This window comes from Onychostruthus taczanowskii, unplaced genomic scaffold, assembly GCF_017590055.1.
Source record: "Onychostruthus taczanowskii isolate IOZ18803 unplaced genomic scaffold, ASM1759005v1 scaffold40, whole genome shotgun sequence".
Lineage (NCBI taxonomy): Eukaryota > Metazoa > Chordata > Aves > Passeriformes > Passeridae > Onychostruthus > Onychostruthus taczanowskii.
The window spans coordinates 4,394,617-4,408,216 of record NW_024501460.1 but is presented as its reverse complement, the minus strand read 5'-3'; the positions used below and the strand labels follow the sequence as shown (position 1 = coordinate 4,408,216).

The 13,600-nt window shown below is 42.7% G+C and overlaps 1 protein-coding gene across 1 annotated transcript in view; it reads left to right on the top strand.

Annotated features, from left to right (window-relative positions):
- Window positions 1-1,999: 1,999 nt before the first annotated feature.
- The window catches only part of LOC121340460 (desmoplakin), a 56,284-nt gene continuing 44,683 nt past the window's right edge, over window positions 2,000-13,600 (top strand). Inside the window, exon 1 of the mRNA XM_041413233.1 lies at window positions 2,000-2,054. Within this exon, the coding sequence (XP_041269167.1) occupies window positions 2,029-2,054 (26 nt within the window). The 5' untranslated portion in view covers window positions 2,000-2,028. The remainder of the gene's footprint in view (window positions 2,055-13,600) is intronic.

Genomic DNA, 13,600 nt, shown 5'->3' with positions numbered 1-13,600 from the left:
ACCACAGACCTGCTGTTAGCTGCAGCAAGATAAAAGGCATATTTTATGAAAGTAACACATTCCAGTGTTGCACGTGTGAGTCAGGAGATGGACAGCATGCGCACGAGTGCTTGCTCTCTTTGTTTGAGGCCATCATTTTGCACCTATATGATCAAATGTTTATTATTTCTGCTTAATAACAGACCTTGAGACCATCCTACCTGGCTGTGAGCCACACAAGGGGGGTGTAATATAATTTGTTATTTCACTGTGGTTTTCTCTTTTGTTGCAGGAGATTTTTTTGAGTATGCTGTTTTCTGAGGTCAAATGCAGGCGTAGAACTGTAGTAGCTGCGATGATTTAAGGGTAAAAGAGAAAAAAATGTTTGTTTGTTTGTTTGTTTGACTAAAAATCTTTTGTCAGACCAATTAATATAGCTGGAAAGACAGATGAGCTTTCCACCTCCACCTTTGTCATGTCTCTTTTTTCCCACCTAAGTTTTCCTAGCTGGTCCCATACAAGGTGCCAATTCTCCCATAGCAGGGTAGGACTCAAGTGCTCTCGTACTATTTGATAATCCAGGGATAAGGGGAAGTCAAACTGCCAGCTTGTGATCCAAAATGATCCTTTGAAGACAATTTTTCCCTCTTGAAGCCCTTAACCACCCGACATAAAGTCATCTGAAGTAAAAGTGGAATTGCCTATCTTTCCAAAAGTTATGCTTTAACTCAGCCACAAAATGTACGTTTGATAAAAGATTAGATTTACAAGGTGAGATAGCATAGTTTGCCCTGTGCTAGGGATCAATTATATTATCAAACCAGTTCCTTCTGGCTTAAAAATTTCATCTCTGTGAAAGGTAGCCCACTGTTTTAAGCTATGGCTGTATGCAGGATAGAGCACACTTAGAAAATGCTCTCTGTTACATCTCTTTCAGCCACCTTGTGCTGGCATATCCATCTGTTTATCGAGTTTATTGTTTTCCTTTATCAAGTTTGTTGTTTTCCTACAAGGTGATTGGTAGTGGTTTGCTGACCTTCTGACAGTGTCTGAGGGCATTCACAGATGAGAAGAAGGTGTGGAAAAATACACTTTACCTGAAGCAAACTGAGATTCCTGCAGTGGTAGGGCTGGCAGTCCACAGCTGGATGAATTTCCCCGCTCTCTTCTGCTGGAGGGACAAGCTGCATTTTTGCAGGCTGTGGGAGCCATGGGATCCTGGGTCTCTGTAAACCTGCTGGGTGTCAAGCAGCGATAAAGTCCACTTTGAGCCCTGTGCCTATCCATGCCTGCACTGGTCCTGAATCTCCTATGTTACCTTACAAGGTTTTGCTGCCAAGGCTTACAATGTACCACAGTTTTACTGAAGTAAATCCTTACTACAGGGCCAATCTGCCCTCTGCTAAAAAAATTTTAACATTCATAGAAAACATGCATATTCTATGCAGAAATACGTTGTGTTGCTCTTTTCTGCCAGAAGTGACCAGCCTTCTTCTTGGAATATTAAAGAGAAAGTTAACGTCAATAGATCTGGAGAGGTAAGATCTGCAAGTCATACGCAGAAATTTTTTCTTGATTCCATTAACAAAATGATAAAATATATTCTTTCAACAGAAATCATCGGTATTTAAAAATGGCAGGAAAAACCAAAATTGTACTTTTGTAAGTCCTTTCTTCACATCATGGATTATCCTAGGTGCCTCTATTGCTGAAGTCAGCCTTCCTTCCTGCCATGCTGCCCCCTCACACTCCCTCTCTCCAGGTTTTCCAGTCTCTCTGCACTGAGTTTGGAGCCTCTTGCTTTCACAAGCGATGCCCTTCCTGACCCCTGTCTCTGTATCTGCTCACACATTCCTCCCTTATCTTGCTCTCAGGCTGCTCCAGATTCCCTCCGGACCATAGCCCACACTAGACCACGTGTTTACAGAACCCAGCTTGGTGCCTTCTAACAGAATTGGCTTTCATCCTCACCCTGAGTCATATGACCTTCCTCTCTTTTTTCCAAAACCTTCTGTATATGCATGAACCCTTTAAACGGCGACATCTGAAATGCTTCTCCATCCACCTCCATATTTGTAAGTCTGCATATATGATCAATGTTTATATTAGGTAGCTGCTATGCTACTCTGAGTCTGTTCTAGCTCTATTTTACCTAGACTTTGGTGACTTCTGGGCAAAAGCTCTGCTGTGCATGTTTATAAATCATTAAATACGCCATTGATGCTTAAAAAAAAGAACATTATTCATCTTTGAAAGGACTTTGAAATTACTTTTATGTTTGAAGCAGCTTAAGAAAAATCTGTGGGGTGAGAATTTAGTCAATAAAGTCAATGGGAATCCTGCCACAGGGTGTTTTTGAGTACAGTCTTACAATTACTGTTGTCCTGTTGCAGGTTTAGATTATTAGTTTGCTTTGACTTTATTTTTATATAGATAAATATCATCTATAATAAGTTCCCTTTCTCTCTTAAATGACACAGATTCAAATGTCTTCTGGCTTTGTAAATTTGTAAAGTTGACTACATTTTGCTTGTTAAAATAATGTGACCTCAACAAAGCATATTTTTTCCCCAAATGGATCACATGGGGGATCCTCTTTTAGGGCGGTACCCAGCTCCAGGGAAAGAAGACTCTAAACTACACTGAATGCATGTTGCTATAACACGCCTGTGCCTAAATATGTGGTGCTGTTACAAACTTCAGCCCTGTAGAAACCCTATTGTTTATCATTGTGAGAGGCTCCACCCCAAACAGTAATTAGAGCGAAGCTCCTGTCATAAATCCGCTGGCATCCCAAGTTAAGCCGGTGTTCTCTGGAAACAAAGGTTATCTCCTCCTTTTGCTGCTGGTCCTTTGAACTTCCTGTGGTCAGGGAATCCTCCTGGTTTCAGCTAGAATAACAATTATGAAACTATCCCTGCTCTCCTGGCTGGTGTTCACGTCTAATTAACTTTAACAGGAGTCATAATTTTAAGAGTGATTTCTCAAAAGCATTATAACTCAAGACAATTAAAGCTTGAGAGAGAGAGCGCGAGACAGGGAAGGGAGGAAAACAGAGGCACTCCTTGGGGCAGGGCACTTCATGCGTATTAAGGAGATGTGACTCATTCCTGCCTCTAGTCCCAGCAGAAGTAATACCTTCTGAATAAGTTCTGCGTGCTAGATAAAAACTTGTTAGCTGGTGCAAAAATCGTATCGTGCGTGCCAGAACAAGCACCCTAATGGGCTATTCCCATCAAAAACAAGGCACACAGCAGTGGATTTTTCAGTATGTTGGTGTAAATTTTGCACGGGGTTTCCGGCTGTGGAAACTTGCCAAAGTCTGCAGAAAAAAAGGGATTAAGGGGAAGGAAATGCAAACCAATGAACGAACGAATGAATGAATGCAGTTGCTCTTCTGGAGCGGGATGTTTTTATTCTTGTTATGCATGAAATATGTGGTAGTGTATATAGAATACACCCATCAGTCAATTTGATAGGCAAAACCTGATTTTCTTGAGGACATGTGAAGCTAGAAGGGAGATTATAGCAATGTAGAACATGAAAATCCTGGGAAACCCCTAGGTCTGACTTTTTGTGTGTTTATTTAAAAGTAGCTCTGCATGCAGTACTGTATATATAATCTGTATTATCTTAAGCCACAGACCTCTCACAGACATGATGCCAGGACAACATCTTCATGCATGAAGGATCCAGCCTGCAGCAAACATACAGGAAATCAGGTTTTGTGACAGAAATCTGAAATATTTGTTTGAAATCTGAAACGGTTTAAAGGAAAACTCCTGCTGCTGCTACAGAGGTGATCCCTCTCATTACTAGTAGCATGAGAATTCTAGAGGAAATAGGGTGTTTTTTTACCACAAAATTGGCTCAGAGTGAGTTTAACCGAACAGAGCCAGCCAGCGTACACAAAATCCTAACTGATGTTCCTGGGGATCTGTTGCTAAACCCACTGTGGACTATTTCGCAGAAGGACGGTATCCACAGTTTCCTCTGGAGCAGCCTTCCAGTAGCCCTGCAGAAAGCAGCACACCTGCTCCAGATGAAACAACACAACAAAATGAATGTCTCAGTATGACGAGAGACTACGAGCGAGCCTACACAACCCATGGCCTGCTGGGGAAGTAAACCCTGACCGCCTCGGGAAGAAAAGTCTGACCTAGGCAGTGGAGCATCTTGTGTCCTTGGAGCTGGGACCTGAGAATTTTGTGCCCTCTGGGAGGGAGAGAATTGATTTTCTCAGTGTAGAAGCCTGGGGGCAAACCAGCATATAAGTGGTATGGACAATCAGTGGCCCAGGAGTGAAAGAGGGAGCAAACCGCAATGATAGTGTGGATGTGTCCTAAGGATGATGTCTAATGGTTTTACAACATATTGTTGTAAGCAATGAACATTAATCTTCAACTGTAAATGAGCTTGTTTTCCATTTACTCGTAAGAATTTTGCATTGTTTTCTGCTTGTTACATTTCTAATGTTAGCATAGCTGTTATGTTTTCTCATCTCATTAGTTTTTTGGATAATTTGGCACCTCTTAGAGATGTCAAAATACAGAGGAGATGTTTGGAAAGTATTTTGTCACTATTGTTACTGGCAAAATTATGATCAGCTCTAATGTTTTAGCATGCTTGAATGTGAATATCACTAACACTTGGACACATCTATGTCCTTTATTCTTCCATTACAAAACCAATGCTGACAGCTTCACCTTCTCCTAATTGCTATGATCCAGCAACAAGAAATAAATTTTAAAAAAACATGCCCTAGGAAAAACCTTGTCTTTGTCTACCCAAAAGGCAGAAGTACCAGGGTCTCTACTGAGTTTGTCAGAATTTATGTGCATGCTACTGAATAATAAAGAAGGTGATTTATGTCTTTTGGAATGAGGACATTCCAGGGTAGGTGTGGTGGGATCGTGCTGCTAGCAAACCTTTTTGAGGGACAGTGGTAAATGCAAAAGCTTTGTTACATGAATGAGAAGGTGTGGATTGGGAATAGTCAACATGGATTTACCAAGGTTGTTATATCAGATCACACAGGCTTTGCAGGACCTCTAGAGGTCTCTCAACCCACCCCTCCACAAAGTAGGTCCAGGTAGAGCAGGTTGCTCAGGGTCTTGCCCAGCTGGATTTTGAGTATCTCCAGGGTGGAGACTCCCTAGCCTCCCTAGGCACCTGCTCCAGTGTTTACCCTCATGGTAAACTTATTTTCCCTAATATTGACTGGGAATTTCCCCTGCTTGACAAAACTGATTACTCTGTGTGATAAGGGAAGAAGAGTGGTTGTTATCTGCTCTGAGTTTAACTTAGTTAGGCATGATTTCCTAGAGCACCTTTGTATCTAGGCTGGAACATCTGGAACATTCTGGCCTGAACAGGTGGATTAGTAGGTGGGCGTAAGACTGCCTTGCTTTTTGAGCTTAAAGGGTTCATATTCTACCTGGAGGTTTTTATAAGCAGAATTCCTCTGGGATCTATTCAGGCAATTTAATATCTTTGTCAGTGATGTGAAAGTGGAGACAGTGTGCAACCTCATCGAGCCTGCAGCTGTCACCAAACTCACCAAAGGAGAGCGACTGACACGTGCCAGGGCAGAACTGCCAGAGCAGCTGGAGGAAGGCACCGACAGGAACCTCATGACATTTGACAAGGACAACTGTGAGGTCCTGCAACTGGTGTGAAGCATCTCCTTGCAGCAGCACAGGCTTCTGCTGAGCTCTGCAGGCAAACTCCACAGCTAAATATGTCCAATAGACATGAGAGCCCCTTCCTCCTCCTGCCCAGCACCTCTGCATAAGAGCTTTCCTTGGGCACAGTGGCTCTCTCATTTCCAGTGTACCACCTCCCGTGTGCCCTTTGCCCAGCTCACGGAAAGGTGGAGAAGCCCTGAGTGCTCCTGCCTCCCCCAGAAGAGCCAGGTTGTGCTTCCTCTTTTTCTTGTCTGCATCAACAAGGTGCATTAGCTACAAAAGCACAAGAAAGTTCAGTGCTCTACACAGCAGTCCAGTTCGTAATTATTATTTTATTGCTTTCTTGCAGACAAAACTTTTTTCAAGGATGTGGCTAGAGTCTGTCCTGGAAGTGAGGCCATTCCAGTCATGCAACAGGCAGGACTTGACTTGTTCTTAATTTAAACTCATACTACATTTAGCAGAGTGGCATGGGCAAGTGAAATTTTTGCTTATATTGAAGGAAATAATGTACAGTGCATTATGTACATACATACATACAACTTTCATACTGAGTGAGGTTTTATAGTATCTGTTCACAGGTGTTTTAAACCCTACTTGAGCACACTTAGATCACTCAAAGCTATGCACAAAGCATAGGAGGCATTTATACAGTGAGCTGCTCTGGATTCCTACAATGCAATTAGGAGGTAATTTTCTAGCAATCCATGCAGAAAAAATAAAACTATTGACCCCTCAGTGCCAGCACAGAAGCTCAGAGCTATGCCAAAAAAGTTAACACAAAGTAATAATTTTTATTCCTTGTTTCTCATCAAAGTAATTTTGTATGTAGAGGGTTGACTCCGGCTGGATGCCAGGCACCCACCAAAGCCATTCTATCACTCTCCTCCACAAGTGGACAGGGGAGAGAAAACAGAACGAAGGGATTCATGAGTTTAGATAAGGACCAGGAGAGAGATGACTCACCAAATACCATCATGGGCAAAACAGACTCAACCTGGGGATATTAATTTAATTTATTACTAACAAAATCAAGGCAGGATAATGAGAAGTAAAATAAATCTTTAAAACACCTTCCCTGCATCCCTTCCTCCTTCCCATTTCTACCTCCTCTGCTGTGGTGGCACAGGGAGACAGAGAATGGGGGTTATGGTCAGGCCATCACAGGATGTTTCTCCTGCTGCTCAGAGAGCAACTTCCTTCCCCTGCTCCAGCTTGGGGTCCCTCCTACAGGAAACAGTCCTCCATGAACTTCTCCACTGTGACTCCATTCTAAGGTAACAGTTCTTCACAAAGCACTCCAACATGGGTCACCTTTCCACAGGGTGCAGTCCTTCAGGCACAGCCTGCTCCAGCAAGGGTCTCCTACGGGGTCACAAGTCCTCCCAGGAGACCTGCCCTGGTGTGGGCTTCTATTTCCACAGGTCTACAGGTGGAAGGAGGAGTCTGCTCCAGGGAGCTTCCCACAGGCTCACAGGCGTCCACCTGCTCTTGCGTGGGTCTCCTCCATGGGCTGAAGGTGGATCTCTGCATCCCCATGGTCCTCCATGGGCTGCAGGAATGCAGCTGCCTCCCTGTGATCTTCACCCCAGGCTGCAGGGGAATTTCAGCTCCTGGAACACCTCCTCCAGCTCCTGCTCCACTGACCTTGGTGTCTGTAAGGCTGTTCTTCTCACATATTCTAACTCTGCTCTTCTCTGGCTGCAAACTACTTCTGCAATATGTTCTTAAATATGCAATACTTCTTAAATATGTAAATATGTTATCACAGAAGTGTTACTATCACTCCTGACTAACTCAGCCTTGGCCAGTGATGGGTCTGTCCTGGAGCTGTCTGGCACTGGTTCTGGGGAAACTTCTGTCAGTTTCTCATAGAAGCCACCCCTGCAGCCCCTCTGCTACTTCAGACCATGCAAACTCAACACAGGTGCCAGCCTTGCTGGTTCTTATGCTGCTAATCACGCAAATAAATTAGCATTTTTATGGAACCAGGTGATGTTTCCTAAAAGGACCTAAATCACCCTAGCATAGAAGTGGATCTAAACAGAAAAAGAGGAAACAAAACAATAGCTTTATTTCCTACATATCTTACTCAGACCTACTTACACAGAGAAGATATCGTAGATACCCACACATCCAAATCAGATGGAGAGCTGGGAAGAAAACACTGATGCAAAGTAGCTTCTTTAGCATCTCATCATATTAGGACTTTAATTCTCTGGTCTCTTTATCAGAGTTTTATAATTACATGGAGCAGAGAATGAGAAGGCAGAAAACTAAATGCAATTGATTCTGCTATTTGAACTACAAGGTTCGTGTATGTGTTTGGGGGAAGGAAGCAAAGCACAGCAGTTCCTGAATGCTGAGCAGCAGAACTACAGCAGTAAGTGAGGAGGAGAAGAAGGAGGAGAATACTGCAAGTCTGAGAGAAACTTAGGTAGCACTGGAATTCGGTGTAGACTGGAGAACACTTCCATATTTACATCACCACATCTTGAAAGCTGTGGAAATCGCAGATGTTTCATGATCCCCAGTGACTGCCTTGCTGTATTCTGGTCCCTCTGATGAGAACTGCTCAAGGTTTAAATGAGTTCTAGCAATGGTTGTGCTTTTATAATGGAGGAAAATACAGCTGGAATAAAAGAGCTCCCCTTTTTGATCAACATGACTCAGCTAGAGCGAGGAGAGAGGCTGACTTCCAACTTCTCACTTCTAAATTTGTCATTAGAGTGTTAAAGGGGGGGGAAGTGTGAGAGACAAGGCTGCCCCTTTTTCTTTTATTTTCTCATTTGTATTGCAAACTTGATAGTAACAAAACCCCCTGTTGAATTATGAGAATAAAAAGGACTCTTAGGAAAATTTCTGAAGTCAATTTCAGAAGTTATTTATTTGAAAAGGCTTTTTTGCACCCATCAATTCTCAAAGCTGCCTTTGCCAAGTAGCACAAGGTCCCTTTGGTGTGGTGAGCTCTTGCTGGCTGGATGTACAAGCATGCACAGCTGGAGCACACAACACTGCGATAACATCTGGAATTTGTACATTAGGTATCTTGGTAAAGAGGTTTCCAATTCTACCAGAAGATAAATTGCCCTCCATAGCCTCAGGGCTTTGGAGAACAAAATATTCCTTTAAGGATGACACCTCCACTCCTCGGCTGTGAGAAGCAGAGCTTCTGGCACAGTAAAGAACTGAATCTTTACTTTCCCTGGTTGTTATCAAAGTAGTTGTGGTATGACCCACACATTCAACATGAAATGACAGGTCTGCTTGCAAAAACTAGTGCAAAGTAGTTAATTTGCATTCCTTTACATATATTAGATCCAATTCTCCATTATCCTCCACAGTCTTGTATATAACATAAAAGCTCAGCATAGGAGAGATGTGCATGAAAATCTTTTTATAAAGTTTTACCCTTCCCTTCTCCATTAAGTTGGTAAAGATGCTCGGAACCTTTATAACTGCTCTGATCTGGTATTCCCTCTTACAAGGTATTTTAAATTATGGTGGTAACATTTTAATAAGGCTATCAGTGCCTCAGGACAGTGCCATAACCCAGTTATTTGAGATGTTGGGATGACAAACATCTGTTACGATGTGCAACCTTGCTGATGGAAGATTTGCTCTAATGAGGGGGAACCCTGGGTGTCTACAGGGCAACTGTAGAGGCTCCCATTTGATCCTTCACTTTCATTTCAAAGAATGCACAAGCAGAAGAAAGGGATGGGTGTCAATAAAATCATGGTGCTCCTTATTGCCTTGGGCTTGAAGACACCTGGGTGTTAATTAGAGCAGCCCCAGTGTGAAGCAAGTGTAAAGATCCCTTGAGAGCTTCTGCTGTCCTACTTATCACCTTGTGCTGTGTGGTTGAACAGCTCTGTGGTATCTAACACCAATTATGAGGGACAGATGCCCCTTGACAAAAGTTCATATTTTATTAAAATGATTCATAAATGAAAGCATTTTGCATGCATGGGATGTGGCTTGATCCAAGATTTTTGTCCAGCTACTAAAGAATAATTAGTCAGAAATAGCCTTCTATTGCTCTCAGCACTTTTAAGTATCTTGAGATATGTTAACTTCTCAAGCTCTAGCAAACATCACCAGGTGTTGGTAAAAGAAACAGAATGGTGAAGTGAGACTTTAAAGGAACAATAATAATGTCACATTAAATATTTTACCTTGTACAGTCACTGTTTGAATGCTCCACTTGCAGCAACATGAAATGAGGAGCTGTGTAGAAATACTGCGTGCATGCTCTGTGGGTCATGGTAGGACCATGCTGGGAAAACAATGTCCCATGCTGGTCTCCTCTACCTGAAGCTGAAGAGGGAGGCATCCTGAAACTTTTTGTCTGAGTAGTCAGTCAGGTTTGACAAGGCTGACACATCCCTTACCACACCCTCTACTTTTGCATGGTATAGAAGGAATTGTGCAGTCCTAAGCTTCATTCCTCTTGATGAATTCAAAGGCTTTTTTTTTTTTTTTTAACCCTGCCAGAGACTGAGGTGTTAATATTCCAGGGATTGTCTGAAAGGAGCACAGTGGCTGTTCAGGAACCTGGAAATGACAGCTCTTGGCAGGCAGTCCTGGACTTGACTGGACACAGGCTCACAGTGAGCACCTTGTATCAATCGCACCTTGCCCTCCAAAAACTCTCCAAACATTCACTGGGACATACATCTACATTTTAAAGTGCATTTTGCTGCAGGACCCTGTAAATCCGCCCATAATTAGACACTATCTGAGTGCATTTAAGATATATCTTCCCCATGACAGGCTTACAGCTGAGTAAGTTGTCTGAGCCCTCTCAGTTTGTTACTAATGACATTTTGGACCGTGCCTGCTGTTGCTTCCTAGTGGCACCAGCCTCTCTTCACGTGCATAGAACAGCTCATACTCCGGAGTGTTAACTGTGAGTTTTCTGAGGAGGATTCTGCCCGAGCAAAGGGAGGAAGTGGGAATGTCCAGGACATTTCACATCATCACAAACATGGACTTTGTGAATGCTGCCACTCAGCCCAAGCTGCCTCTTCCCAGGCAGCCCCTGCACAGCAGGGGTGGTGCATATCAAGCATCTTACAAAGCCACATAGCCAGATTAGTGGCTTGCACGTGCAAACTTGTCCTTACTGCCCAAAACTGTAGGAGTTAGGAACACAAGAGTCATGTACTGGTTTACCTGGATGATTTGATGTGTTTGGAAGGCCAGAGCTGGTTTTTTTGCAAGCTACCATAATGGAAATCAGTTACCAAGTCAAATTCAGATTTGTACATTCAATGTCAGGTGTCACTGGTTATCAATGTGTTTCAGCTACTTTAAATTTATTTGGTTTCTATGCAAGCAAGGAGGGCATTAAAGAGAAGATGCCGTTAAATAAGCTCAGAAGAGGCCACGTGAAATAGGAGGGGCTGGCAACTACTGCCAACAGCAATGAATTAACAAGCCATTGAGGGGAATTTCAGTGTGCCCCTGGGAATTCAGATCTTAAATCGAATACAGAAGTTTCCCTGGTATAGACAGGGACCAACACAGCGTGTTAAGCTCAGTTCAGGTAGCGTCCTGAGTGAAGACCCACTATCCAGCAGCCTAAGCCTAAAACAGACTTAGGGGTCCACTGTTTGGAGTTGGAAAGGAGCCTTTTATTAAAACTAAACAGATATGCCTAGTACAAATATTATGTATAAAGGATATTCCCTCTGCTTACTGAAGCAGTCATCAGCTGCTGACATTTTGCCTCTTTGGAACTGCTGTCTCCTGATATCCTCATGGTGCCTGCAATTCTAAGGGAGGCACATTAGGAAACAGGGCTGCAGCAGGGACCCCAGCTCTAGCGTGGGTTCAGGTGCCTGTAGGGAATATTATATCTCCTTTAGGCTAACTTGCTTAAAGAGGGGCTCCTAAGATCAACACAATTTTAATAGATCCTTACCTCAGGAGACAGAACTCTGCTAAAGGAGATGAACTATAAACTCCAAATTACTGCATTTTATCCACTCCTGCATGTAGTTTTCCTTGGGAGAAAAATCATGCAATCGTGATTTGGTTTGAGTGGGAAAGGGCTCTAAAGGTCAGCTACTTCAAATCCCACTGCCATGGGGAGGGACACCACGAGACTGCAGTTTGCAGTTTACTGGCCATTTGCACTCAAAAACTCTTTGATACCAAAAAAAGTAAAGGAACTTGGGAAGTGGCCTTAGATACGTCAGGACTGGGGCTTTCCAGGAATAGTGGAGCAAGATTTAAGTGGGATCATCCAGCTATTACACTGATATTTTCATGCATTTCAAGCAATATCTATGTGACTTGATCCTGCTTCAAGATAACTGAGTCCAGCTAGGGTAAGCACCCAAGAAGCATTGACTACTTCAGCAAATTTAATTATTTGTATTTATGTATTCAGTTTCTCTATCTATTAAAACATGTAAGATAGGAGAACTCTGCTGCTCACAGCATCATCTCAGTCTTATCAAATTTAATTATTTGTATTTATGTATTCAATTTCTCTATCTATTAAAACATCTAGCTGCTCACAGTACCATCTCAGTCTTATCCTCTCGTTCTCATTTCAGTGGGGCTAATTGTGCAAGTAGGACCACCAGAACCCAGTCATTATTTATGTATTTAAGGATTTTTCTGCATGTCCAGGTAGCAGTGACTCATCCAGGCCTCTGGGTGTATCACGCACACGCTGTCTCTATCACAGATAATGGTGTGTCTCACTGAGCTGGCACACCAGTCCAAGCTGAAGGGTGGGGCTCATTGGAGGTGGTGCTAAAATTCAGCAAGAACCTCAAATCAGTGTAATACTTTTGGATCTCTAAATATGCATAAATATGAATAGACAGCTTTCAAAGGGACTTGCTGGGAAAAAAAAAGCTTCATGTTTGTATGTCTGAATACTAATACCTGGCTTGATACACCACCATGCAAAAATTTGACTTTTATGTATATTGGTGGTACCAATTCAGAAATCTGTATTTACGTTTCAAAAAGTTTGGATTGGAGTATCAAAGCACAAAGTTCAAGTTTCCCTTATTCTGCATTTCCTGTCTATTCTACATCTGCTTTCTACTTTTTTCCATCCTTCTTTACAGCATTAAGCCTCTATATTTGTTTTTCTTACTCATCCTCGTTCTGTATTCTGCTCCCTTACGGCTTTGAAATGTAATGTCAAACCATCCAATCGTGCAGATGTAATCTGTATTCAAAACAGCATCCCAAATCCACATATATACACAAATATATATGTATATCTGTATACATATATATATTCGCTCATATGTAATGATTCACGTTACATATAATGCAGCATATATATTACAATATAAAAGTCACTGCATGACTTCACATATAATAAGCCACCTTGCATTCTGCCTCTTCGTAGTGCTCTTTACAGCTCGGGGCGGTGCCACCAGGATGTCCTTCAGGACCAAGCAACCCCACGTTTGCTTGGAGGAGCTCTTATGGCTCCTCTGTGCCACACTTTGCCCATCACCTCCAGCAGCAGGGCAGGTTCTCATGTGACCTGTGCCCACAGAGTCCTGGCAGCTTCAGTGGTGCTCGGGAAAACTGCACTAGTTTGGTTTTCTCTTGAATAGTTTAGGAAGTCTTATCCTTTGATACGTTTATCTAGTTCTTTCTTACTGTCCTATGACCTATCTCTTGGATTTAGAATACTAGGAAAATGGGGAGTGCAGAAAAGACAAAACAGGCCCAAGAATTTATGCATGGTGTGGCCTGCTGGTAATCCCACACAAATTTAAAAAACTTCCAGCAGGCGTGCTGTGGCAGAGCATCAGGTGGCTGATACAGCTGGCTCATGTACTACACATCAGGTTGAAAGCCTCAGGATTATTTCAGAAAAGCCTGGCACGGTTATTCACGAGTGACTGCTGCTTCTGAAAAGCTGGCCATCTTTGTTTTCCAACACCATG